This window comes from Vulpes lagopus, chromosome 11, assembly GCF_018345385.1.
Source record: "Vulpes lagopus strain Blue_001 chromosome 11, ASM1834538v1, whole genome shotgun sequence".
In the NCBI taxonomy this organism is placed as follows: Eukaryota; Metazoa; Chordata; class Mammalia; order Carnivora; family Canidae; genus Vulpes; species Vulpes lagopus.
The window spans coordinates 68798216-68825614 of record NC_054834.1 but is presented as its reverse complement, the minus strand read 5'-3'; the positions used below and the strand labels follow the sequence as shown (position 1 = coordinate 68825614).

Below are 27399 nucleotides of genomic sequence, written 5' to 3'. Positions count from 1 at the left end.
CAGGGGCTTGGGGATGGATGCTTCCCTGCAAGGCCAGTCCCTGTGGCAGCCTTGGGCCTCCTACTCCCTCCGGTTGAGGACTGCAGGTCCACATGAGGCCCCGTGGGCAGGGAGCTGTGGGGTGAACCACGCAGGCACAGCTGCTCTGCTGGTGTTGCTCTGTTGTACCTCGTGTCACTCCAGCCGACTGGAGAGGCTGACTTTCCGTGGCCTTTTGTCCGACTCCATGCCCTGCTCCTGTCTGGATCTTGGACCTCCTTGGGCACCTTGCTTGGCTTCAGGGCACCCATTGGCACAGTTCTGTGGGCATCTTCCACTGTGGCTGCTGTGTCCTACTGAAGGCCACCATCCCAGCCATGCTGGGGGAGTCCTGCTGCCTGTGGGTGGGGCCTGCCACCCAGGCTTCTTGTGTCACCCACAGAGAAGCAGCTGGCCTGGCATCCGCTGGATTCATGGTGTGGTCCTACATCAGGGAGACCCTACTTTTTGCACCCCAAGAAGACTGTCGCCAAGGGCACGGCCCCAGCTGCATACCATGGGGCCCTCAGGGATGCCGAGTCGGGCAGCCACTCCAAGGGAGCTCTGGGTTGGCAGGGGCTAGGGCATGGTGGCTCTGACTACAACAGGAGTGGTGACAAGGAGAGGCCTCTGGGCATGTGGGTCCCACCCTTTGTGTTTATCAGGCCAAGGCCCTCTTATCCTGGGAGGTCATGGGTCTGGGGTTCGTGTAGGTCCTAAGGCCAGCTCGGCAGCGGTCCAGCACAGGTGGTTTAGACTCAACCCAACCTCTCATTTGCCTCCGGTCTTGTAGGGGCAGGGGTCCCTGTTAGCGTGCAGGGGGACCTCAGGCCCCACCACTGAAGGCGAGAAGCCACATGCCAGTTTCCTTGGGAGTGAGGGGGCCCCTGCGCCCCTCTCATCCTCTTCGGGGTCCTCCCTCCCTGGCTGGGGTGGGTCCTGCACAGACATGCCCTGATTTTCTGTCTCCTGCTGGGTCCTCTCTCTTAAGCAGCCTGCAGGTGGTCTCTGTGCCCCGACCCCTGCTGCCCCCACTGGAAGGCCCAGGAATATCCTCTCTTGGGTGTCACTGCGTTCTATGGCGTGTTTTCACCAGGTCTTATGCAGAGTCCTGTCTGGCCATCCTGGAGCCCACCTATCTGAGCCTTGTCACTTTTGGGCGGAAACACCCTGCACACCCCAAAACTCAGCATGGCACTAAGTTGTGCAGCCAGCCCCTCAATCCCACATTTTCTTCACCCAAAACAAAGCCCAGGACCCTCTTAGTACCCCTTGCCCCCCCCGCCATGACCAGTGACCACTGACCCACGTTCTGTGAGTTGGCCTGGTCTGGACAGTTCCTTGGAGCGGAGCTGTGCGCTCTCTACCTGAGGCCTTGCACGTGCCGATTTTGGGGAAACACTCAGGTCATATTGTTGAAATATTTCTTACTTATTTCTGTGCCCAGCTCCATGCTCCCTTTGCTTCCCAGGCCGGCTCCTCCTAATCCGGCTCCATCTGCACCCTGCTCTGCGTCCTTCCAAGGGGCCTCTCTCCACTGGCTTCTCTGTGTCCCCAGGGCCTGCTTGGTGGTTCCCAGGCAAGCGTGAGGGCCTGTGTGGCCCCAATCAGGGCACCCAGAGGGGAGGGACTGAACCCTGACACAGACTCCAGCCTCAGCAGCCCCCAACCCAAGGGCCCATCCACCCCCCTGCCTCCCTGGACTTTTCTCACAGCCACCTAGCACGGGATCAAAAGTCCCAAATAATATTAATGAACAGAGGGGTGTTTTAATTACTGATCATTGGATGCTTCTGGATGGTGGGAACTGCAGGGCATAGTAGGTGCCCGTCCTGTCCTGCCTGCCCCCATGTGGCCACCAGGGAGGACTGCACACAGACACTGACTGTGCCTTACTGACTCATCTGCACCTCGGGAAGCCCCCTGTCCTCTGCAGCCTCAGAGCCTTGGCTCCAGCGGTCAGAAAGTGCTGCTCTAGGCTTAAGGCAACCCCAGAATATCCTGGCCTCTGGAAGGGCCCAGAAACCACTGCTGCAGCCTTCTGTCCCCAGAGCCAGGCTGGGGGGGCCACAGGACCACTGGGAGTGCCCCTTCAGGGCCTGTTCTTCCTCTGAGGCCTGTGGTTTGCCCTGAATACCCCTCACAGCTGCAGATGCCACTGCCTCTCCCATGGCACTCAGCAGTGCCCACATGGATGCTCATGGGGCAGGGAGGATTAGGCCCAGGTGGGACACCTAGCCTCTTGGTACTGTCCCACACTCCACTGTGTAGCCCACGGTAGCAAACTTCCAGGTGCCCCCGGGGCTGCTGCTCCAATCTCTGTCTTTTCCCCACCCCCCAAGAGAGCTCACACAGGCCTGGGCTGAGGGCTCCAAGCCCTATCCATTGCTCCTGGGTCCAGGGTACACACGTGGCCCTCACACAGCTGGGCGTACTGCCAGCACTGCCCAGACCCATAGGGGCTGACAGCCACCCAGTCCTGCTGCCCTTGCTGTGACAGCCTCAGCTGCCTTGCCCCTCTGGCTGTTGGGGCTGTCTCCACTCCCACACCATGCCTTGGCCTCCCCCAGGTACATCCAGATGCTGAAGGACCACAGGCCCCGGATCATTTGGGACAGCCAAGCAGCAGAGCACTTCTTCGAGTACAAGAAGTGAGTGTCCAGGAGGAGGCCCTAGGTGAGGGGTGAGCCTGCCCAGGCTGGCCAGGGGCCCCTGGGAGCACAAGCTCTACCACCACCCCTGAGGGCTGGGCCAGCCCAAAGAATAGGACCCGTGGAGGGGCCTTTCAGTGGGATCTGAGACCTCTGCTGGAAGCAGAGGAGGGGCCAGCACTCCCTTCCACTTGGGGTAGGGGTGGTGGGTGGTGGGAGAAGCAGAGGTGGGCAGCAGGCAAAGCCTTGTCCTCTTTTGCAGAAGCCGTGGTGGGAGGCACATCGTCTTCTACCCAACTCTGAAGGTACGCGTGGGCCGGCCTTGATGCTGGGGGTGAAGCAGGAGGTATAACCCCTCCCCATGATGACCCTTGCCCTCAGTGAGGCCGTGGTGAGCGGTGGAGGTCAGCACAGGTCTGACCTGCTACTGCCTGGTGGCAGGGGGTGCCAGAGGGTGAGAGGTGGGGCTGACGCCTGCCTGTTGGTCCAGTCTGTGCAGGTACGGCTGGAGCTGGCCCGGGAGCTGGGTGTCGGAGTGTCCATGTGGGAGCTGGGCCAGGGCCTCGACTACTTTTATGACCTGCTCTAGGCCTCGCTCCAAGCAGATAGGTGCTTTCCTAATCGTTGGAGTCACTTGACATGCAAAATACAGACTCTTCTGTTTTCCATTCAGTGTGTGCTACGGTCCTCGTGCAGTGGTGAAGGGGTCCTGGGAGCCAGGCCCCAGCGATGTGGGGAGGGGCCATCCTGGCAGGGTTGCCCAGAGAGCGCAGGCCCCTCCCTGCAGCCAGTAATAGCCCCGGTGGGGGCAGGACCCCGGGAACTGTGCTGAGGGGCCTTGGCCTCTCACTGCCCAGCTGGCCCAGTCTGCTTGTCACGACCCCACAAGGCTGTGGGGGCTGCTGTACAGAGCCCAGCTCAGAAGCTGTTCTTGTACCCAGAGGCCCTGGGCTGCAGAAGGACTCCTGGGAGCCCATTGATGCCAATGGCCTGAGCGTCAGGTTCTGCCCTCAGGTGTAGCCACGTACCCCGGATGAAACATCAGGAGAGACTCTGGGATTTCCAGGAGCCAAATTTAACTGGTCCCCAGCCCCCCAGCCCAGTCCCTGCTCCCCAGCACCTGAGCTCTGTGGGTCTGTGGGCTCCAAGCAGCAGAGCTCCCTTGGCAGACATGCCCGACCAGGGCCCACCTGCTGTTTCCGGGAGCCAGAGCCCTGCCAGGCCAGACCACTCAGATGCTGTGTGTGAGCTTGTGGCTATACCACTGCTCTGGGCTTTCCCCGAAGCACTTGAGGGTTCCTGGCTGAGAGTCCTGGGGTGGAGGCCATGCCCCCTAATCTCTTGCTATGGGACATGAAGTGAGAAGGGCTCTAAGGGGCAGGGCCTATTGGAGCCATTTGCCCTCCAGAAGAATCCTGCTGTCCTGCCAACTGCGCCCACTCCCAGCCCATCCAGACCTGCTCTTGGGGTGGGGTCGGGAGGGCCCCTAAGGTGGGTAGGGAGTCTGGACCTGAATAGGACAGATTGGGGGTGACATGAAGCCATCATAAGAAGCCTGTGTTCTCAGCAGCTGTGTATGGGGGGGGGGTGTGCATGCTTAAGCACATGCCTGCACATGTGTTCACGTGGATGCCCCTGCTTGTGGATTGTCAAGCAGGGATGCTGACTGGCACATGGGGCCATTGCCTGGGTTCCCTGAGGCCCCACAACAGGCCTTCTCCCCATGCCCCCCAGCCAGCTCAAAGGCCTGGGCAGGAGGGAAGCCAGGAGGCCATAGCCCCAGGGCTGTGGTGCAGGACTCTAGTGTGTCCAGAAGGCTATTCAGGAGGTGGGAGGCTCAGAGGAGTCGGCGTTGGTGACAGACACTGGGTATGCAGGAAGATGGGACCAGTGAAGGGGGTGGGAGCTGGGGAGGGGTCCTGATGTCAGATCCCTGGGGTACTCAGTGAGAGCAGTGAGCCTGGAAAGCACCCAGAAGTAGCAGGTGGGGTCTGTGCTGGTGGGCGGGGACCCTGGTGAACCACAGGCTCCAGGGGCCATGGGGGAAGCGGAGTCAGGACTGGAGTCTGAGGGGTCACGTAGGAGGCTGTGAGCGACAAGGGTCCCAGGTCTGCAAGCTGTTTGCTTGGTCCAGTCTGAATGTGGGAAGGGTGTGTTGCTGGTCACATACTAGGAGAAACATGACTAGGGGACCCAGGTACCAGCCAGAGGGCATCATGGACACTGCTGGGGGTTACATGGGGACTGCTTTGTCAGACGTGTTCCTGTCCCTCCTGGCTTCCCAGATGTTGGCTGGGAGGAGATGACTAACTGCACATTGGTTCTCATAGTTTCTGTGGAGTGAGGATGGGTGGCATCGGTGGGACTTGGAGGCATACTGTGGCCAGGGGCGGTACTCACCTGGGCATCCCCACAGGGGCCCTCCACACAAGAACAGGGACCTGGGGTGTCCCCAAGGGGACAGGGAGCTGGCAGGAAGGAGGGCTGGAAATGGAGATTTTCGGGGGCCACATGCCCCACAGCTAGTGAAGTTCCCAAGAGGGGCCCATCCCCAACCCAAAACCCCCAGCAGCCACTGCAAGCGGTGGTCACTGCTCCACTCCTGACAGCCCACTTTATTTGCAGAATCCGTTACAGATTATCAGTTAAGGGGTAAAGTTCACAGGAGCAGAGGGCCCCCTGGGGGCAGGTAAGGCCCTGGGGCTAGATGGATGCACCCACATCAGGGGAGGGAGGTGCCCCTGCCTTGCTTCCTGCATCCCAGTTTGCAGAGGTTTCGTGGCTGGTCCCACGCATGTGCAGGAACCCTACCCCAAGTACTGGGCACATGTTAGGGGGTCCCATGGCCAAACGGTCTGTGGGCAGAGGGTCAGGGCCGCAACAGACACCGGGGTGGGGGGCTGTCATCCACGCACTTTATTAAGATGCACCCAGAGCCTGCCCCGGCTCCGCTGTGGAATGTGGGTGGCAGGGCTGCAGCCCCACCTTGAGCACCAGGACCAGTGGGTGGCCTTTCACCCCCACCCCCACCCCCACTCATGAATAGCCCCGACCAACAGGGGCACAAACACTGCTCTCTGGAGGATATGGGGATGGGGATATGAAAAGCGCCAGAAGCCCCTCCTGTCCCTGTCCCGCCCACATTGCCAGCGCTGGGCCACCCCCTCCAGCATGGTATTCCCAGGACTGACTGAGAGTCTGGGGGTGGGTGGTGGGGGTGGGGGCTGGTGCTGAGTCCTGCAGCAGGAGAGGCAGGAGGGGACACGGTCATCTCCCCAGTGGGCGGTGTCCTTTGGCGGCAAGGCAGAGGTGGCAGGCAGTGGGCAGCCTACGCACAGTAGGTGTCCGCCTTCACCACCTGACAGTACATGGTCATAGCGAAGGTCAGACCCAAGAGCTGTGGGGACATGAGGGGGCTGGGCAGAACCGCTTCAGGAACCACGGGCACAGGGGTCCTGCCCACAGACCCCACCCCGTAGCTTCCTCCCCGGAGGCCTGGTCCTCACTTCTCCAGGAACGCCTCCCCCTGATCTTGGCATAGGGGACACGCTGGGGGTTCCAGGGCTTGGTCCCTAGACCAGCCTTTCTGTCGGCGTGGCCACTGTGGTTCTGCTGGTGGCTTCAAGGCCCCTCAGCGCCATGCCCCCTCTCTGCCTGCCCATCACCCAACTGTGATCACCTGAGTGTTTGTGCACCCCAGGGACGGGCTGCCCTCACCTCAGGGCTCTGTGCTGCCCAGTCCCGTGACCACCAGCCACCACAGCCACCGGGCTCAGGCTGCAGGAACAAGGCTGACCTGCCTGTCCCTGAGATGTCAAAGGTCACCTGCCCACAGAGTGGCCCCTGACCATCCCTCTTGAACCCCACCTCTACTGGTGAGCCTGGGTACTAGGCTGGAGGCCGGGTGGCAGGCCCCCCCACAGCCTACCTGTACCAGTGCTGTGCACAGCCCAAAGATGCCCACAGCCAGAAGGTTCTCCTGGAGCCATGTCTTCACCGTCTCGTAGCATGGCTGGAGGCAGAGGGTGCGTCACAGGGGCCATGAAACCAGCCCTTCGCACCCCCAGGTCCCCAGGGCCAGGATGTGTGGGGAGGGTGGGTGCTCACCGCCTTCCACCAGGTGCCAGGTGCGTGAAGTCCACAGCTCTCACTGAACTCTAGGCAGCAGGAGTCGGGCACGCGGGTGGCATTATAGACCTCAAACCAGTCGGTGTAGTTGGAAACCCCACAGCAGCGAAACTATGACAGGCACAGGCTAGGATGGCTGGGGAGCCGGGGGTGGGCCCTACCCCCTACTCGGCCCACCCCAGCCCCCACCCCCCGCCTGCATACCCACACCCAGACTCACATCGGTCTGGATGATGCTCCATGCATTGGTGAGGCCAACGTTGCCTGGGGTGCCGTACAGATGCAGACCCTTCTTCAGGTCTCGTTGGGCGTACCTGTCGATCTGCAGGTGCAGTGTGGTCAGCAGGGCCACCCACCCCAACGGCCAGCTCCACCTCCCTCATCCAGACCCCACAGGCGCCCCACATCGCCCCCTGCCCGTCCCTGCCCCTGGGCCCTGGCTGGCACTGGAGTGAGACACCCAGCATGAACTCCTGTTAGCTTCAGGTGCGGAGACAGACGGACAAGGACAGAAACACCATGAGTGGTCTGCACATGTGGGGTGTCGGCTGAGGGGCCCAGAAGCTACGACACCCCCGTGGCCCCCAGAACTTGGTTCCCGAGACCATCCTCCAGTGGAGGAACTGGGGCTCCTAGGTCTGCAGGGTTGACCAGCACCAGGATGCCTGGAGGGGAGTGTGCCAGAGGACCCAGGGACCAGGCCAGAGCCCCCACCAGGCAAAGGCCAAAACCGTGAGCAAAGTGAGGAGCACAGGCCCCGGGTCTAACGCAGAGGATAAAACACGGAAAGGAGCCTTGATTTTTAGTATATGTGCTGCTGAAGCGAGCACAGGACCTTCAGTAATGTAAATCAATGACTGCACGGGGACAGGTGTTTTCCTACCCAGTGGACACTCAGCCAGGACAGTGGGAGTTCCGCCCACACCCCTGTCCCCCCACTCCCACTGTGTCAGAATCCCAGAACCTCCAGGGCATTGGCAGCCCCTCTGGGACCCGCCTCTGGTGGCTGTGGTGAAGAGCGGGACTGCCCTGAGTGGGTAGTGGGGCCATGGCCCCTTGCTGGGAGGGGAGGGCAGGGGTGGTCAAACCTTGTCAGTGTAGGCGAAGAACAGGACAGTGACGGTGACCTCCAGCAGGAGCACCAGCAACAGCGTCACAAAGAACTGCAGAGGAGATGTGTGTCAGGGACGGCCACCCCAACCCCCTGCCCCCTAGCCTGTGGAGCCTTCCAGGGCTGGGGCTGCAGACCTCAGACGGATGCCTCCAGCCCAGGGTCCATCCCTGGGGACCAGCACGTGCCCCTTGTGCTGCCCTACCCCCCTCTCTGTCCCAGGGGCTCTTCTCTTGCTCCGCTGACCCCAGGGGACGCACCTAGGCTTCATGCCTGTGTCCCTGTGGCAGGCAGGCAGGTGGAGCAGTGCCCAAGGCAGGGGGCCCTGGCAGGGGGTAGGTTGGACTGTGATGACGCTGAACCCTGGGGGTCACAGCCGTCCGAGCAGCCAGGGGTGGCCACCATCCCTTTGGGAAAGACCAAGGTGAGGGGACAGCCACCAGGAGCCTGAGAAGTGCCCCCGTACGGCACAGACCTTGCCCACTGGGTAGCACTCCCCCCCCATCCAAGCACCCCCAGAGGCACAGCCCTGACCCAGGCCAGCTGAGCAGCAGAGACAGCCTGCATCCACCTTGCCTTTCCTGCAGACAAGAATGAGGTTGGGGCAGGGACAATGGGGACAGGGCCGGGGAAGTGGGCTCTGGACTCCCCCTGCATAGAAGCCTGGGGCTGGGCTCCCACACACACACTGCAGCTTCCTGCCCTGGGGCAGCTGGGGATCCAGCCAAACCCCACCTGCTGCTCCAAGAGATCAGAGCCCCAGGCCCTGATGGGAGTATCTGGAACGTGCTGAACAGCTGGGGAGGCTGCACATCTTGGGGGGCGTGCCCTCAGGGACCCCACCCTGGGCAAGAGCTCCTCAGACAAGGTCAATTTGAAGGGGTGATTTAGGACTGGAAGCTGCCCAAGGTCTTTACTGGACACATTAACAGGTGAGGAGCCTGACCCGGGGACACTTCCCCTTCTCCATTATCGGTGATTAACGTCCCCGATAAATGTGTCCAAGGCAGAGGTGGGGACCATGAGCCTCTCAACAGAGGGTCCAGGGACAGGAGCCAGGGAGGGGTCCCAGGAAGGGTGGTCTCAGAGTAGGCTGGAGGGGCCCTGCCTGGCACTCATGTGCGCTTGTGCACGGGTGGGCATGTGAGCACACACGTGTCTGTTCCATCACAGGAGGCCTCCACGAAGCTCTGAGCCAGCAGCTCCCCAGCACCTGACCCCCACCACCCCAGCCTGGTCTGGAAGGCCCCATCAGAGCCCCCAGGGGCTGCCACACACCATGGCAGTGATGTGTTCCTGCCCAGAGGGGTCAGCAACCCAGAGGCACCCAGCGGGGGGCACTCACAGTGAGCAAGAGGCACTTGTGCTCCTTGATGGCGCCGATGCAGCCCACGAAGCCGATGGCCATGACAAAGGTCCCGGTAACGATAAGCAGGTTGGCAGCCGACAGGGACGGGAAGGAGGAGGACAGGGTAGCGAAGTTCCCCTGGGTGGCAGCCAGCCAGATGCCAACGCCAAGGATGCCGCAGCCTCCCAGCTGGGACCACCGGGGTGGGGAGAGAGGGCAGTGAGGCCATCACCCACGCCTCCCAGACCGCCCCAGAGCAGGCTGCAGTCCCACCGGATCCCTGTGGCCACGCAGAGTGGCATCCCACAGGCCCTGCGCACCCTCGCCTGCCCCGCTGACCTCCCAGCACCCAGCTGGTCCCCATGCACCGCTGATCCACAGCCACAGTGATGGGGACCCCAAGGTCCCCCACCTATGGTGGGGAGGGGATGGTCTAAGGAGACTTTTTTTTTTAAGATTTTATTTATTTATTCATGAGAGACACACAGAGAGAGAGGCAGAGACACAGGCAGAGGGAGAAGCAGGCTCCATGCAGGGAGCCTGACGTGGGACTAGATCCCAGGTCTCCAGGATCACGCCCTGAGCTGAAGGCAGGTGCCAAACTGCTGAGCCACCTAGGTGTCCCTAAGGACACTCCATTCAGGATGTGAATGGGGTGGCTGCTCTTGTCCCAATGATATGGTGAGGCAGCCTGGGCAGGAGCCCTAGGGCTTCTCCCGAACATCATCTCTCCAGGAAGTGTCCCCTTTTGCCCCCAGAGCCTGGCCCATGCCTGGCCCACAGCCTCTGGACCTGAGCAGTCAGGGAGACCTGCCCTAGATCCCTGGAGACTCTGCCAAACCACACATTCCTCTTCCTAAAACCACCTCCCAGTGGGTGGCCACACTCCCCATCAGCCGCCTGGTGTCCCCCACTGTCACTTTCTAAGCACAAGCCCCAAAGCACCCGCCAGGCCCTGGTGTGGACACCAGCACAGGAGCGGAGCAGACAACCCCATCCCTGGCCCTCCCCTGGCCCTCGCGGCCCCTCTGTAACCACTGGGACTTTTACTGAATTTCATAGTTGCTCTTTATTACACACAATTAAAATGAGAGGGGCAATGCTGAGCTCTGGGGAAAGCCAGGCGGCCCTGGGGACCCCTCCCCACTGCTCACCATCTGGCCTGGCCCCCATGCCCTTAGCCCCCAGGGCTCTCCTGGGCACGACGTCCAGCCCTTGGAGTGATCACCCTGCACGCTCGGGACAGGCTAGGTCACAGACTCAGGGGATACCATACCCACCCAGGGCCACCACAAGCCCTGCATCACCCCCACAAAAGCCTCCTGAGCCAAATGGCCAGACTCCCACCTCATTTCCCAGATCAGTAAACTGAGGCTGGGAAACGAGCCACCTGTCCAGTCAGTCAGAGACAGAGTCAAGGGGAGCCAGAGCCATCCACACACGACTCCCCAACAACTGGCCTGGTTCCCTGAGCCTGGTTCCCTGAGCAGGGACCCCATAACTCAGCAGACCCCCAGGGCTCGGAGACCCCTCCCCAAGGAAGCCTCACCTTCCATGTGCCCATGCTCACCCCTTCCCCTGCCAGCTGGTCAGCCATGCCCTGGGGTGGCAGTGGGGCCACCACTCCCTTCTTCATAACCCACTGGGGAGTGTGCACACCACGTATTAAGCCAGGCTGGCAGGAGACTGCAGTTATTGGGGGGGGGGGGCAGAATGCAGTTCCCAGCCCAAGAGCAGAGGGGCCGTGGCTCCCCGAGTGTGGACAGGCACTGGGCCAGGTCCAGCGGCATCTGGGATCCCTCTGGGCCTTGCCTAGGCTGAGCAGGGCAGGAGACCCCCCCAGCTGAGCCCCAGCTCAGCACCATCCAGTGGCAGGGGGCGGGGTGGGGTGTCCAATCAGCCCAGGGTGAACATGCGGGTCCTCTCTGGCCCCCTGCCCCTCTTTGCACCTTCCACAGAAGAACTTTGGTCTAAAAATTATAAACATCTCCTCTGAATGCTGCTGGCTCGGGCCGGGTCCAGGAAGCTGGGCCATCCTGCCTGTCTGAGCCTCTCCCCAGGGTAGGTGGGCGTCTGCGGCTCAGGTAAGGTGCAGAAGGGGGCAGGGCCAGTGCCCGCAGGCACCAGGTTAGGGGGAGCCTGGTGCACAGGCTGCCCTGCCCCTGGATGGATCACATGGCCCTGGAGGTTCCCAGAGGGCCCACAGTAGATGGGGACAAAGGCCTCCGCCCACCTAGGCCATACCCACCCAGGGATGTGACTCCTGTGAGGCCATCTCCATGCCATGATCAAACCCAGGGCCATGACAAGGCTGCCCAGACGAGGCTCAGAGGTGGCAGGGCAGCCGGGGGACCCACCCGGAGGAGTGGCTCCATTGCCCCTGTGCCTGGGTATGTGCCCAGTATGAGCAGCCAGCTGCCCTGTGGTGGTTGGGGCGGGGCAGGGGGTGACACTGCAGAGCTGGGCTTGGGCATAGCTCCACAGCAGAAGAGGGTCTGCTGGCTTCAGGGAGATGCGCGCCCCCCCTCCCCCCCATGGGGAGGAGGCGGCGCCCCCAGCAGCCCCGGCGCTGTCCGAGGTGCTGACCCCAGGCCCAGCCACTGAGGGGACACCCAGCACCTCTGGGCACCCCACGCCCGCCTGTGGGAGGCACCACTCAACATGATGGGGACAGAAGCTGGGACAGGCCGTGGCTCATTCAACCCTCCCAGCCAACCTACAGATGAGAAACATGGCTGAGGGCTTTCCTGGGGCTAGGCCCCTCGCCCGTGCCCGTCAGACGCCCAGCGCTGTGTCCCCACAGCGTCCCCGCTGCCTCTGGGATCTCCAGAACCCCTGGGGGAGGGGCTGCCCAGTGGGATGCTGCGCGTGAAGGGAGCTGTGGCTGGGGACCAGGGAGGATCTGGGTCAGGGAGGGCATGAGGGTGGGCCACTCCCCATGGAGATGGCACCTTGACCGGCCGCCATGCCCAGGCCTTGTGGCAGCTTGTCCCCCACTGAGCCATGCAGCCCTCACTTTGGGCGAATCACATCTCCAAGCTGAGCCCCAGGACGCCCCTCAGTGGGTGAGGCTGCCTCCTGCAGCAGGTCCCTGAGCCCAGAAGAATTATTCCTTCCTCACAACCCCACTGCCTGCCTTCAAGGACAGTAGACGGCTCCTGTCAGCAGGAAACTGAACCCGTCTGAGCTCCCTCGCCCCATGGGAACACATGAAAGGGCACAGGGGAGGACACGGCGAGCAGAGCGGCTGTGGGAGTCCAGCTCCCGGGGAATCTGGGGGGGCTCCCCACTCCCAGCACTGGTGGAAATGAATTTCCTTAATTAACTCTGCACACAACGTCCCACCTCCACCTGAGATGGCAAAAGAGACCCACACTGTGACACACACAGCCCACGCTGCTGGACACCTCTCACCGTCAGCCTCACAGACACATGTCACAGACATGCTGCCCTATGACCTGCCATATTCCAAGCCCCAAGGCCCCCCATGTGCAAGCATGTTTGCATAGACCAGTCACCAAAAACTCAGACACACACTCACTAACAATGTACGAGCACAGTTAATAAAATTACCTGTAATTTTGAAAATGTTTCTGCATATGCAGCTTTTAAAACATTTTGGCAGGAAAATTATAGCCTCCAAGTGCAGGAAAAAACAAGGCCCTTTAGACTCAGATGCAGAGCATGAAACACAGGGTAAAAGAGGCTGAGGTTGCTGGGAGGCTGGGACACCCCCCCCCCCCCCGCCCTGCACGGATGTTCAGCCCCACTTTCTCACTGCTTAGGGCACTGGCTGGACTCTCCTCCCCAGCCACACGAAAGCCCAGCTGGCTCCCAGGAACAGACCCCATGAAGCCTGAGAGGGGGACCCCCACCCCTGCCCCTCCATCCGCTGTGGCCTCTCTGTCTCCCTCCATGTGCCTCAAGCACACGCCCGATCTCCGGCCCTCCCCTGTCACCAGCCCCAGCCCAGTACCCGGCTTACACTACCCCCTCATCCTGCTGTCCATTTTCCTGTCTGCATTTTTCGGTTTGGCTTAGGGCTGGGGGTATAGGGATGCCTCGGTCTGCGATGCCACCCCACCGCCAGGCCCATGAAGGGGCAGGTGTCAGGTGGCCCTCTGCCACTGCCCCTCCGGCCAGCAGATGGCAGGACAGCTGGCCACGTCCTCGGAACACAGCGGAGGGCTGGGTGCCCGCAGGGCTTGAGCCTGTGCCCAGAAGCCCCTCGCAGGGCAACCAGCACAGCCTCGGGGTGGGGGCTGGGCATGGCGGGGTGTCTCACCCCTCCCGCCAGCACTTTGGGAATGGCAAAACGTGTCCACAGTGCCAGAAACCAGGTCTGCACCTGTCCGAGATGAGTGAAGGGGCTGAGCCCCTCCTGGCAGGCAGAAACATCCCCTATACCTCGACTGGGCCCTGTTACCTGGGGGACAGCTCAGCAGGGTGCTCACTTAAAATCTACGCCATGGCCTGCATGTAATTTTCTTAAACGCCAACCAAGCCCCCGCACCATCCCCAGCCCCATTCACTCACGCCGCCAGCCCCGGGAGCCCCAAGGCTCGGATGCAAGGAGACCAGCCCCAGCCCCCAGGGAGACAGCCCCAATGACCGAGGACCCCCTGAGGCCAGTGTCCAAGGAGGCCAGCAGCTCCAGGAAGGCCCAAGTCCCCCCTCCAGGACAAGGAGGAGCTCCCTGGGGGTCTCTGGGGGGCAGAGAAGGACCACAGCAGCAGGAGCACCCGGCAGGCTCAGTCAGTAGAGAGGGTGACTCTTGATCTCAGGGTTGTGAGTTCAAGTCCCCTATTGGGTGTAGAGATGGCTTAAAAATAAGATTTAAAAAAGGGGGGGGGGCCTGGGAGGCTCAGTCAGCTTAGCATTAGACTCTTGATCTCAGCTGAGGTCTTGATTTTGGGGTGGCGAGTTCCAGTCCCCGTTGGGCTCCAAGCAAGAACCTCAGCGGCCCTCCCTGGGGGAGGGGAGGGAGAGGCCATGGCCGGAGCCCCAGGGCAGCCAGAGGGCAGACAAAGCACTGAAGCGCAGCAGGACAGGGCCAGGGCCACAGACAGGAGGTGCAACTGGGTTGGGGACCCCCAGCCTCAACTCCCACTCCAGCCCTTCATGGCCAAGGCCACAGCTCTCTGGGGGCACAGAGCCCTGCTCCTGCTACAGCCCCCCCACCTCTGCTTTGGATACAGAGAGTTCCCTAGAGAAGCCTGGCAGGCCCGCCTCTCCCCCTCGCTCGTCTTCCAAAAAAGGCTAGACTCCAGGGACACGCACAGAGGCACCGCAAAGCCCCTCTGGGCCACTGGGTGGACAGGCCTGCCAAGCACCCAGGATAGTGCTGGCGCTGCCTGGATCCCCCTCACTGCCCGCGGCCACCCCCAACCTCTCAGGGAGACCAGCAACCCAGCAACAACCCACAGGCCTGGTGCCACCATCAGGGCCTCTATACACAAACCGATTGTTGTTGCTCACAGTATGTCTGCGGCCGCCCCCACCCTGGGAGGGAGGGCTCTGCGGGGGGCGCAGCACGGCCACCAGGCACCAAACATTCCCAGGCCCCAGAGCCCCGCCCATCCCGTTAACCAGCTGCCAACCTAAGGATGAGAGTGCCCTGACTTTTGACCAGGGAGTCAAGTGCCCCCCCTTCCTGGGGGCCCTCCACTCGATCCCAGCACACAATCTGCCCACCCTCCCTACACCCATCACAAGGCTGCACAACCAACCCTACCTGCGGTCAGCAGGACACCCCCTGCCTTAGCCTATCGCACAAAGAAATAGGAGCCAGGACCCAAGGATGCCAGCACCATCAAGAGGCCGGGCCAAGAAGAGCCCCAGGGTCTGGGGTCTGAGCTGCTCACTGGTCCTGCCCCTGTGACCTCAGCAGGCCCCTGTGGCATGCTTCCTTCCCCAGCTGCAGGGAGGGTTGGGGGGAGGTCACGGCCCCCAGCTCTACAGGGCCCTCTGCCACCATGTGTCCACTCCTCCTCCACCAGTCTCTGGGGCCTTGCCCAAGGGCCAGGTTACCCACTTGGATGTCATGCATCACCACAGGGGAAAATCCAGCCCCCCCCCACCCTGTGCTGCAGCTGCAGTTCCCCCTGAGGAAACCCCAAGGAGGGCAGGACTCACCCAAAGTCCTCCACTGGCCTGCGCAGCAGGAGATGGCAGGCAGGGCTCCAACCCCCACCCCAGCCACACAGAGGGACTCTGAGCACAAGTTCAGGCAGAGGCAGGGCAGTGAGCAGCCCAGAGCTAGGGAAGGGGGCGGGGAGGGACACCTGCCAGGGGTGCAGCAGGAGGAGGGGCCCTCAACTCGGCTGATCCCAGTCTGGGAGGCACAGAAACAGGCTTACCTTGCTAAGCTCAGCCCTGCCTCCACTCAGGTCCTCCCAGGACCCCCGAGCCACAGAGACTGACTGCCCCTGGAGGAGCCCCAAGCACTCTGACCCAGGGCAGGGCAGGAGCAGGAAGAACATGTCCTCCCGCTCCCCATACCCCTACCCCTGTCACAGCAGGGGGGCTCTGTAGGGGCTGCACGGCTCCAAACCCTCACCCTGTGCCTGGCATCACATGGTATACCTGCCTGCTCCCGGGAGACACCCCCACCCCATGGTGGAGGCCCTGACCCTAAACTGCCCTGGGCAGGCCTCAGATGGAGGCCCCATGTGCTGTGGGAAGGCAGGACAGGGTCTGGGGGTCAGTTGGCTCTGAACTATGGGGGGGCCCCCACCACCCACCTCTGGGTGGTACCTGTGCTGTCCCAGGTGTCTCAGGGCACCCCGGCTTTAAGCACTGGTGACAACATGCAAGCCTGTCTCCTTCCCTGAGACGAGCCGGGGATCCAGCCAGTGCAGGAGGACCTAGCAGGTCAACCTCAGGACAGACCGGTAATGACTGTTTCCTGTCCCACAAGGACCCAAGGTTGGATACCTCAGTTGTCCCTTCCCAGGCCCAAACAGGAGGCCCCAAGGAAACCCCATCCAACAGGGCCCATAAATAGGACTCGATGATCTCCTGAGCCAGCCCTCCTGCTCCCTGCCTCCCCAGGCTGTCAGGAACTGTGGTCTCAGCAGGGGCACCCTGGGGCTAGTGCAGGGGTGGGGGGGGGAACCAAATTGCTGGGGGAGCCAGGGGTGCAGGAGCCTCAAGGGGCTAGGTGGTCTACCCCCCTCAGGATTGAGGACCTGAGGTAAGGGGGTGCCAGGGAGGGCTTGGAGGACAGAAGAGCGAAGACGAGGGCAGGACATAGAGAAGTCATTGCGGATGGGGCCCTTGGGAGTCCCTTGGCCTGTGCCTGCAGCCTTACCTCCTGCCACCCCCCCCAACCAGGGCCCCCGCACCCACGCCCGCTGGGAGCCACATGTGGGACAGACACAGCTGCCCCACCAGACACTGACCTGGCCAGCCCTGCAGGGTAGGGTCAGAGGCAGTGACACAGGTGCATGTCTTGAGGTCCAGCCCCTAGGACTCCCCTCCCACTACCTCAGCCCTGACCCTCACAGCTCCAGTGGGGAGACTGAGGCATGACACTCAGGGGTGCAGGGCGGGGCTGTCCTCTAGCTTCCTAGTGACAGAGGGGGAGGCCAGCACCCCCAGGTACAAAGGAGCTGGGGACTCGGGGGAGGGTGCTCTGGCCTCCGCCCCAGCCACCTGCAGCCCAGCTGATCCCTGCCCAGGGACCCAGCGTCCGGACCAGTCCCACCACACCTCACGTCGGAGTGCTTCCTATGGGCTGAGGGCAGGCCGGGTGCCCCCTTCTGACCCCCAGGGTATCAGACCCCAGCTGGGGACCATGCTGGGGCAGAGAGGGGCCCAGGTCAGCAGCAGGAGACCAATTTGCTTCGCAGGGAAGTAGAACTGTGGAAGAAAAGGGAAATGGATTTTCCAGCCCAAGACGGGGTCCCAAGGGGGGTTTCTGATTTGCTCTTTTCCAGGCTGAGGCCTAGCAGAGCGTGTCTGGCCTGCAGCTGGTAGGGACGCTCCCTGAGGGCTCCCAGGGCAAACATAGCCCTGCCTGGGGACCCACTGGGAGGGGCTGCTCTCAGACCACAGGCTCCCTTGAGGGGTCCCCTCTCCTGCCCCCAAGCAGCTGTCCAGATGGCTGAGGAGAGGAGATAAGGGAAAGGACAAGACTTGCCCACGTCCCGGGACCTGACTACCCACCACACCCACTGCCTGCCCCCACCCCAAGCAGTCGGCCACCTATACCACCACTACTGTCAAGTCTGGTCACCTGCAGCAACACGCAGACTGCCAGCCACTCAGTGCAACCACACCAGCACCCCCTGCAGCCGGCCAACATCCCCCACCAGAAGACGTTCACCCCTTCACACCCCTGGGTCAAGCTCCAGCTGTCACACACCTCTGCCGCCAGCTACTGGCCTCAGGGTACTTCACTCTGGGCCTGGGCCTCATCCCTCCTGAGAGTCTCTCGTAGAGAAACAACCCTTGGCATGACCTCCTCTGGAAGCAGGCATCTGGGGAAGGGTTCCTTGGGTATCCTTGGGTCACACCCCTTCGGGGGACCCCTGACTCCCTCTACCACTAGCTGGGAAGAGGAAAGTACAGCCTGACAAGGAAGGCAGGTGCAAAAAGACAGACCCAGGTCTCTGGGTATGTGGCCTTAACTGGACAGCATGTAAACGGCATGGAAGGATGGCCTCCTTGTGGGGCCCAGAGCCCAGGCTGGAGCTAAAGCCACCCCCCCTCACTCCCGGTTATGTCCAGAAGTACCCATGGAGCAAGAGGGACCTTGGCATCCTCTCTCCACCACGCCTCCTAGCCCAGCCAGTGGAACCCCACCCAGCCTGGCCAGGCTTGTTCCAAGACGCTCCCTGCAGTTACGGGACTGGGGCTGGGTGACGACTTTGTCATCTCCCCACCCACCCACCAGCCAGCCTTGTATGGAGGAAGAAGAGGCCACCCTCTAGGACCAATACCTCTGGACACACACCTCCTGTCTGAGCACACCCAACCCACCTCAGCAAAAGTTATGGGTAACCCCCAACACACTCCCCGCACGCACGTAGGAAGAAGAGCCAGCAGGGAGGCCAAACACCTCCCTGGCACACTCCGTGGCCCAACACCCTGGTCAGTGTCAGGCCCAGCCAGAGAACTCACCGGTGCACATATCCCCTCCCTCCCCACAGCACTTGCAGACACTGGAGGGAACCACCTGGCCCCCAACAGCCCCCTCAGAACCTCCTAAGTCAGACCACTGGTGCGGGGTGGAAAGTCAAGAAAGGACGCCGGCTGGGTGGAGGGAGGGGAGGGGAGAAGAAAGAGGAGGGGAGAGGAGGGGATGAAGGGAGGGGATGGAGGGAGGCACCAGAGTTCCACACAGGAACCCGGGCACAGGGGGGCGCAGTGCCTAGCCTCCCTGTCGGGCGCGCAGGTGCGGGACAAGGCCCGTCCCAGGAAGACAGCGGAGAGGACAAGGGGCAGTGGCCGGGAGTGCAGAGCCTCGGCCAGAGCCCCGCGGTCCCGGAAACCCGCCTCCCGCAGGCCACCCCAGGCCCGGCCTCCAGCTGGAGTGGCGACCCTGGGGTCCCCCACCCCGTGCATCCATCTGGGTCCCGGTGTCTGCCCCCATCCCAGCTGGGGTGGTGACCCTGGGCCCCCCCCACCCTGCGCATCCACCTGGGTCCCAGTGTCTCTCCCCGATCCCAGCTGGGGCGGCGACCCTGGGGCCCCCCCACCCTGCGCATCCATCTGGGTCCCGGTGTCTGCCCCCATCCCAGCTGGGGCGGCGACCGCGGGCGCCCCCCACCCCGCCCCGCCGCCACTCACCCAGAAGAGCAGGTTGAAGGCGAACATGAGGAACTTGACGCCCTGGAGGCAGCCGCGCGCCATGCTGCAGCGCTTCAGCTCTAGGAGGAAGATGAAGGAGAGGTCCAGGTAGAAGACCACGTACTTGTTGCCCTTGGGCGCCGTGTAGCGCGCCTGAGCCGCCTTGGGGCCGGGGCTGGCGTGCAGGCCGAAGAAGGGGCCGCCGTCCCCGCCGTCCCCGCCGTCCCCGCCGTCCCCGGCGCCCGCGCGCCCGTACAGGCTGCTGTAGCGCCGGAAGGGGCCCCCGCGCGCGAAGCCCGGCTCCTTGCCCTCCGGCGACGGGCTGCGCCGGTAGGTGGACTCGTCCGTGCTCGAGCGGCGCATCGCGCCAGGGCCGCCGCCGGGCTCAGCGCCCCGCGCCCCGCGCCCCGCCGCGCCGCATCCCGCCCCGGCCCCGGCCCCGGCCCCGGCCCCGCTCCCCGCTCCGCCCCGGCGGCCCCGGACACCTGCCCCGTCCCCGCGCCGCAGCCCCGGCCCTCGCCCGCGCCCGCCCGCCAATCCGCGCCCGCCCCGCCCCCCAGGACCCCTCCCCGCCCCCAGCCCCGCCAATCCGCGCCCGCCCCCTGCCGCCGCGCCGCCCCGCCCCGCCGAGCCCACCGCTCCGCGGGCGCCGGCCAATCGCGGCCCCGGGCCGACGACCCCGCCCCGCCCCCGGCCCCGCCCGCGCTGGCGCCCCCCCCGGCCCCCCAGCCCCCCTTGCCTCCCCCGGGCCCGCCCGGGAGGAAGATGCTCTGGAAGGGCGGGGACTGCGTCGGGGGGCCCGGGGGCCCGGGGGCCCGGGGCGGAGGGGGCCGGGAACGAGGTCGCACTGCCCCCGCCGCCGGGCCGAGACCTCGGACCGCACTCGAGACGCACAGCGCTATGCAAATGAAGGGGTGACCCAGTTGCTTTCCGGTGGTGACCTGGGGCGGCTTCGACCTGGGTTCAAGTCAAGAGAGAGCCTGCGCCGGGCGGTGTAGCCCCGAACACTCCCTGGGGGGCGCGCTCTCCAGGGACCCCCGAAGCCCCGGCCGTTTACAGCTTGGATGGGAAGAGGCCTCTGTGGGCACAGGAATCAGTCTGGGTTACCCACCCAGGGGTGGGGGTGGGGGGCTGCCCCTGAGAGGGACTGGGGCTGGGGAGGGAAAAAGGGGGGGGGTGCCTAGGAGGGCAGGCCAGTCCTCAAGAACCCTGGGCGGGGCTTTTAGACTCACAGGGAGGGACTGGAACTCACAGGAGGGTCGCAGGGCGGGGTGCTCCCTGGGTGGGGGCACCCCCCTCCCCTGGTCCTGTTTCTCCAGGTAGCATGAGCCACCTGCTCACACACAGCCCCTTCTGCTTTAATGCTCTGCTGCCACGGAATGAGAATTACTGGTCTTTTTGAAGGGGGTGTCACATTTCATGTTGCACCAGCCTGGGGCAGAAGTCGGACCCTGCCCCTCCTGGACACATCCACGCACGTGCAGCGAGGACCCACACCAAACTCACAGATCCCCAGGGTGACCCGCACACACATGCACAACGGTCTAGGTAGGAGTACATATGCATACTACACTCGCACATTGGTCATGTTCCCTAAGCTGCACCCCTAGCTCACCCCACTGGTGGGGGCATGGTCTCTGGGGCCACTGGTGTTGGGGGGAGACATCAGCGTGTAAGTCAGACACTGCCTTCCTATCTGGCCCTGGGCCTGCAGCCCAGGAGGCCAAAGAAGAGCTGAGCTCCTCCTCCCGGAGCTCTGGGCCTGGGGCTGTAGCCAAGGCCTACCAGGTCAGCATGGGTGGACACTACCAGTGGACCAATGGGACAGTCCTAGAAACTGAAGCCCAAAGAGGGAAGGGCTGGCTCAGGGTCCCTGAGAGTTGGGTAGCAAGAGCTCAGAGTGCAGAGAGGTGGGAGAGAAAGAGGCGGATGGGAAGGAGGAGGGGAGGCAGGAGTGCCCAAGAAGGGATACTGACAAAGTGACAAACTGAGAGACAGTGGTGTGGGAGGCAGCATGTTGAAGGAGGGGAGGATGTGCAGCAGCCAGGGCAGGACTGCCTGGAGGACTGGGGGCCCAGTGAGGTCTGGCAGCCCTGCTGGGCCCTGAGGACCACGAGCATCAGACCTCTGCTGCCCCCTGAAGGCCCCTTGTAGAACTGCACTCAAGCCCCAGGGGCCAAGCCTGAAAGCCTCTTCCTGCAGAGCAGAGCTGGCCCGGGCAGGGAGCGGGGACAGGAGAGTCCCAGAGTCCTTGCCTGTCTCACAAGGCGGGCCAGCCTGGGGTTTCCCATGCCCCCCATCTTTCCCTCCTTCAAGTGTGCTTTGGTACATCTGGGCCCCAGAAAACGGACACAACAGTGATGTGCCAGGGGCCCAGTGGAGAAGCAGGCAGCGGAGGGCCCCACCCCAGCCCTACAGAAACCACTGCCCACAGCTCTGCTCAGGAAACGAGTGACCCCCTTGAGACCCCAGCACCCCCTTGGCTCAAGTCAGCAGCTCCACAGCCCAATACGAGGGTGGACGCCCTGGGATGCTGAGTGAGTGTGTGCTCAGGGTGCAGCTGTGGGCACAGGTGGCCAAGGGAGGATCCAGGGCTGACCCAGCCCCACCCCACCTCACCCCATATGCCCTACACTGACAGCACCCCCACAGGCTGGGCTCAGACACACTCAGGGAGGCATGGCTGGACCCTGGGCACAGACACCTGCCGCCAGCTCATCAGTTTTATCCTTCTCAAAGAGCCTCGGGCCACAGATGAGTGAGGAGGGGGGCCTGAGGGGCGAGAGTCTGTCTCCTTTTGGGCCTGGCTCCCAAGACAGGGCCTCGGAGGATGAGGAAGCAGGGTTGGCCCAGGCTGGCAGGAGAGCAGTGATGGGCAGGACTCCTCACGGAGCCCTGGACTCACCTCTCCACCCCTTCATCATGCTGGAGTGGGGCAGGGAGAGGACAGAAGGGGAGTTGGCCTAGGTTCCCACACTGGGCCGCAGCACCCAGGGGGCTCTCAGCTCTGTTTCACTCAGCTGTCAGTGTCCCAACGTCCCCCAAAATATCCCATCTACAAAACCCTGCGCCACCCCAGGTGGTGAACAGTAGTGCCTGATCTGAAATAAAATTAGAAAATTCATCCAAGGGTCCTGGGGCCAGTTGCAATGAGGACACAGGTCCAGGCTGAGGCCAAGCTTTCCTCAGTGCCCTGGCCCAGTGTCAGGAACCCTGTCCCCAAAGTGCAGCCTCTCCCCCACAGGGGTCCCCTTCCTCTAGCAGGTGGGGCCCCAGTGAGACATGGTCAGGAGATGGCATCCAGCTGGCTCAGACTCTGCGCCAGGACCCAAAGAGCATCCAGCTGGCAAGGCCTCCGGGGCCCGGAGTGGATGAGCCCACGAGGCTGTCCGGGTCTGCACTGCTGCTGCCACTGCCCACCCCGACTGGCATACCTGGGCCTGCCGCAGGAAAGAAGCTGGGCGGTGCTCGGTTCCTCCGAAGGTGAGCCAGCAGGTGGGCCAGTCGTCAGTGTGGCCAAAGCAGGCTGGAGCCCTGTGGAAGGAAGACGGACAGGATGGAGACCCACACCGGACCCTCTGCGGGGGCTCCTGGAGGTTGAGCAGGCACCCAGGGGAGGGGGGGACAGCCCTCCTCTCAGGACCAGGTCCCTAGGAGGACTGGAGAGGGCGCCTGGGCTGGTGGGAAGGCACTGCCTGACTCAGGAGCTGGGGGCGGGAGGGTCACATAGGGCTTTGCTCCCAGCCTTGGGTCACTCGTCCTGAGACACCCAGGGAGGCAGGCAGACTTGCAGGCACAGACACAGGGACAGCACACGAGGGTCCATGCATCCAGAGAGTATACATGTTCAGAGGCGTGGATTCATGCCCAATGCGGGATCCGGCCTTGGGTGTCCACATGCCCCAAGATGCCCTGCACCCACCCATTCCTGGGCTCCAAGCAGGCAGGACATGTGCCCTGAGCCACCAACCTCACTCTCCCCGCAAAGCCAGCTGCTGATGACTCACCGGGCCCACTTGTCTGCCATTGGCGTTCACGGGAGCATTCTGTCCTCCCCCAGCAGCCAGGGGCTTGGAGGGGACCCCCAATCTCATGGGGTGCCTGAAGGCATCCCAGTCAGGTGCCCCACACCTCACTCCTCAGACCAGGTGCTCCTTGCAGCCCCAGGGGCAGGGGGGAGCAGTCAGTCTTCCCAGCAGCCCAAGGGCAGGAGGGACTGCAGGTTCAGTAAATCACCCTGGCAGGTGTCTGCCCCCCACACCCATCCTCTTGTGGGCAGCCCACTGCCTGCCAGCCCACCCAAACTTATGCCTGGGGTTGACCAGAGGCCACAGAGCAGAGGGAGTCCTGGCTCCTCCCCCCAGGTGACCTGATACCTGTCCTCTCCAGAACCTCAGAGAGGAGAAGACGCACCTGGGAGCCCTCAGCAGTCCCCATGCCCAGGGAGGAAGCATCCACGGGGAGGTTTCAGGCCCAGAAAGTAGGGCAGCAGGGCGGGGGTGGGGGCACGCACGTCATCCACTTTCCCTGATAAGCCCCCAAAGCCCACAGCAACATTCTAGGAGCTAAAAACCATGCACCATATGGTGCCATTGTGCTCTCTACACCCCAAGACCTGGGCGTCAGGGGGACGGGGCCTCCTGGCAGGGCCTAAAGGGCAGATCTACCAGCAGCCCCTCAAGCCTCCTGGGCCCCCCAAAATGTGGAAGTCCCATGGCCAACACCAAGTGGAGGCTGGATGAGACCACTGTGCAGTGGCGCTCCAGCCCTCACCCCCCTGCTCCCCCCTCCCCCCAGGCAGCCCCTGGATCCTCCATGAATGACCTCTGGCCCTTCTGACCTCCATAGCCCTCCTCCAAGAGTGCAGAGCCCCTACTCCCATCTAGGGCAGCCCAGACACGGCCGTGCAGCTGGGCCAGGCTGCAGGGGCCAGATGGGACACCAGCTGGCTCCATGGTTCACCCAGGCCCAGCCTCCTCCTCCAGGAAGCCTCCTTCCCCATCCTCTGTGTGCAGGGTCTGATGTGCCGCATCCCAGGGAATAGAACCTGTGGCAGGCAGCAGGGACAACCCGAGGAAGAGCCCCAAGACCAACACACCGGCAGTCCTGGGCTGGGCCTGCTCGACTCTCCAGGGCTCTGGGATGGGCAGTGGTTGGAGGACCCCAGAACAGCATAAGCCATGAGAAGGCTGTGGGCACCTACCTGGCCTGATCCAGGTCCCACTCAAAGAGGAACTACCCCAAAAGCGGACACAAAGGTGGGAGGTTGCCAGGGGCTGGGAGGCAGCAGGGGCCTGGCCTGGGGGCACACACCCCAGCAGGGAGAGATCCTGGGCAGAGCAGAGCCAGACACCTCCCCAGGGCCCCCAGGCCCAGCAGGCTCTGAGGCGGCTTTGAGGAGCCAGGGAGGCCCCGCCAACACAAACAGTCCTGTGGTGTCGGCTTCCGGCTGCTGATCCAGCCCTGCAGGCCCCAGGCCCCACAGTCCCCAGGCCCACCCGACCTGCCCTGGGGGAGGGGTACCCCCTACACACACAGAGCCTGGGCAAGGCCAACCCCCACCTCAGGGTCCTCCCCTACATCCCTGCTCCTCCTGCAGCCCCCCGACCCCCCAGGGGGGCATTTCTGTCCTGGAGGTGGTGGTGGAGAGAAACCATCAGGACCCTGTCTCAGGTACCCAGTGTGTGCTCACCCACCTCCAGGCCAGTGTGGTTCCCCCAGAGCCCTACCACATGGGGCCCAGGCCACAGGGCTGCCTGGCAGTGTTGTTCCCAAATGCCCTGAGCCCGGGCTCATCCAAGGGGTCACTAGGTCAGGGCCACCGCAGCCTCAAGCACGCTTGCAGACACCATCACTCAAGACTCCTCAATCCCCAGGGCCAAGGGCTAGTGCAGGCTCAGCAGGCAAGGGACCCTGTGTGACCCAGGGGAGGCATCCGAGCATGGCCGTGCAGGGACCCCCCATCCTGTGCACCCCCCCTCCCCCCCTCCCCCCGTGAGTGCACATCTGCCCAATGCAAGAGGAGCAGGGGCCAGGCCTGCATTACCAGGACTGGGTTCCTCCAGCTGGGCAGCTATAGGTTCTACCCACACTCTACAGACGGAGAAATGATGCCAGGACTGGTGGGCAGGGTCAGCTGATTCCCTGTACACGGGGCCAGGCTCTTGGCTGGAGCGTCTCAGCAGCAGAAGCTTCCACTGCTGTCCTCCGCCCCTGCCTGCCCTGCAGTGACCCTTTTCTGGCAGGAAGCATGGCTCACGGGTTCCCAACCACATGTGGCACAGCCCTCCCTCCCTCCCTATGCCCCACCCAACAAGATACCCTATGCTCCAAGCGCTGGCAGTCTCCCTCCCCAGAGGCCTGGGCCACATCTGTGCTGACACTGCACCAGAGAGGAGAAGTGAGGGCCCCCCTTCCCCTGCAGGCCCCCGAGGCTCCCCTCCCCACCCCTCCTCCCCACCAGTGCCTGGGGCCCTAAGGGCTCGCTCCCGCCCAACCCAACTCCCCCCACAACACACACACAGAGGGATGAGGCCACCCAGGGCCGAGGCAGCTGGCAGGGCTGACCTCTGAGGCTCCCCAGTGTCCTGCAGGGTTGAGGAAGGCAGGGTAGAGAGAGAAGAGGACCCAAGGCCCCACAGGGTGTCCCTGCACACCTGTGCTGAGGGGTGCAGCCAGGATGCTCCCCACCGTCTGTCCTTGGAAATCAGGGAGCTGGAGGGAGGAGCCCAGGAAGAGGCCACCACCACCCCCAAATCTACACACAGCGCACAGAATTCCAGGAATGTCAACTTGGCTCAGGCCTGGATCAAGGCGGGAGGCTCATTCCCCTCACTCTTTCAGAGTAAACAACTACTCCCAGCAGAAGCATGGGTGGGGCAGGCCCTGGGCCCCTCCTCCAGGAAGCCTTCCACCCCAGCGGCTCCCCAAGTTCCACCCAGCTGACAGCCTGGGTCCCCTCCGCTGTGTCCCTCACCTGCACAGTTGCCAATAGCCTCTGCAGGGGAGCCTGAGTCTGACCCCAGGCCACCGTGACTCCAGGCCCCCTCTCCTGTCCCTCTGTCCAGGCACAGGATGTGCGTCCAGTGGGTGGGGTGGGGGGCAGCTGGGAAGGGAAGTGGCCTCTCTCGTGGCTCTGCACGTGGCAGCGTGGAGGATGACAAATGCACTGGGCAGGCTGTCCAGGGCCCAGGCAGAGGTGGCCAGCGCCTCCCAGGCCCCAGGGGACCCTCAGGCTCCCTCCCTGAAGCTGAGGCCAGAATCCACCACCCACCGTGGGAGGGTGGGGAGTACAGGCCCCACACATGCCCAGCCCACCTGACTAGCTGACACCCGCCCCCCCCACCCCCACCCCAGGCGCTGCTCTGGAACACATCCATCCCCACAGCCCCAAAGTCTGCCTCCTCCAGGGAGCCCTCCCTGCCTCCCCCCACACAGATCTGCACCCCCCCCCCCCCGTGACCCCCGGATGGAGGAGCTCACCTCACCCCGCCCCCAGGGACACAGCCTCGTCGTCCCTTCCACCCTCTGTGGCTGCTGCCCCACCATCTCTGACTCCACCACCTACTCCGGCCCTGGCCTAGAGCTGCCGGCAGGTATGGCCTCCAGGCCCCTATCCAAGGGGTCCCCCGGCCAGGATCAATGCACTCCCTGACACACGCGGGCTCTGCAGGGCGCCTCTTCCACGCCGCCGTCCCGGACCACCCGCTCCAGCCTCCGCCCTGCTCTGAGTCCTCAGAGCCCCGACCGACCGTCCGCACCCCCAGGCCCTTCCCCCGAGGGCCGCAGAGGGCGGCTGGGGCGCTGGGGGGGCAGGAGCTGCGGCCAAGCCGGCCGTCGGGGCTACAGTGCGGCCGAGCGGGCCGGGCCGGGGCGGGGACAGCCTTCGTCGGGCCGGGCCGGGAGGGGCGGCGGGAAGGTCCCTCCGGGGCCCCCCGCCCCCGCCCCCCGCCCCCCGCCCCCCGCCGCGGGTCCCCGCGCCCCCGGCCCCGGCCCGGCCCCGCCACTTGTTGCTGCGGCTCGGCTCGGCGCTCCAACTCTGCGCCCGCTCGGCTCGGCCCCGGCCCGGGTCCGGGTCCGGGTCCGGGTCCGGGGTTCCGAGGGGCGGGACCCCGGCCGCATCCCCGCGGACCGGCTCTGTACCTGCGCGCGGTCCGCCCGCCGCGCAGCTGTCAGTCATGCGGACACGAGGAAAGCGAAGCGCCGCCGTCGGGCCCTTTCGGTCCCGCTAGGCCGCCGTAGGCCGGGACGTACCAAGGCGGCGGGCCGGGGGGGGAGCGTCTGCTCCGGTCGCGGCCGCGTGGGCCCCGGAGCCCCCGGTCCGCGCGGAAGGAACTCAGCCCGGCAGG

The 27399-nt window shown here is 63.9% G+C and overlaps 2 protein-coding genes across 8 annotated transcripts in view; one reads left to right on the top strand and one right to left on the bottom strand.

Moving 5' to 3' along the window:
* The window catches only part of CHID1 (chitinase domain containing 1), a 28079-nt gene extending 24742 nt beyond the window's left edge, over positions 1 to 3337 (top strand). Inside the window, exons 10-12 of one of the 2 annotated variants that reach the window (XR_005990660.1) lie at positions 2589 to 2694; positions 2932 to 2974; positions 3160 to 3337. Coding sequence is in view for 1 of the 2 variants with exons in the window: in XM_041773969.1 (XP_041629903.1) it covers positions 2589 to 2669; positions 2932 to 2974; positions 3160 to 3258 (223 nt within the window). In the remaining variant the exon portion in view is untranslated. The remainder of the gene's footprint in view (positions 1 to 2588; positions 2695 to 2931; positions 2975 to 3159) is intronic. The other variant, XM_041773969.1, reaches the window with a different exon arrangement.
* A 1927-nt stretch (positions 3338 to 5264) lies between these two features.
* On the bottom strand, positions 5265 to 27326 carry TSPAN4 (tetraspanin 4). 6 transcript variants are annotated; one of them, XM_041773974.1, is made up of 9 exons: positions 27194 to 27326; positions 22486 to 22585; positions 19052 to 19131; positions 9254 to 9445; positions 7886 to 7960; positions 7018 to 7119; positions 6777 to 6908; positions 6598 to 6681; positions 5265 to 6066 (listed from the first exon to the last, which is right to left on the bottom strand). In XM_041773974.1, exons 3-9 carry the CDS (start codon positions 19112 to 19114, stop codon positions 5998 to 6000), a joined length of 717 nt encoding a protein of 238 aa, XP_041629908.1. In that variant the 5' UTR covers positions 19115 to 19131; positions 22486 to 22585; positions 27194 to 27326; the 3' UTR covers positions 5265 to 5997. The 6 variants fall into 6 exon arrangements, with proteins under 6 accessions (XP_041629908.1, XP_041629911.1, XP_041629913.1 ...); XM_041773977.1 differs by lacking the exon at positions 27194 to 27326 and adding an exon at positions 26534 to 26924; XM_041773979.1 differs by lacking the exon at positions 27194 to 27326 and adding an exon at positions 26619 to 26924.
* Between the last annotated feature and the right edge of the window lie 73 nt (positions 27327 to 27399).

What these genes read in the sequence shown, in the direction of transcription:
- TSPAN4 (XM_041773974.1), bottom strand. Translation starts at nt 19,114, where the DNA reads ATGGCGCGCGGCTGCCTCCAGGGCGTCAAGTTCCTCATGTTCGCCTTC. An exon ending in GGAGCATCATCCAGACCGAT is followed by an intron (nt 6,909 to 7,017) that starts GTGAGTCTGGGT and finishes TGCCTGTCATAG; the next exon opens with TTTCGCTGCTGTGGGGTTTC. An exon ending in TGTGCACAGCACTGGTACAG is followed by an intron (nt 6,067 to 6,597) that starts GTAGGCTGTGGG and finishes ATGTCCCCACAG; the next exon opens with CTCTTGGGTCTGACCTTCGC.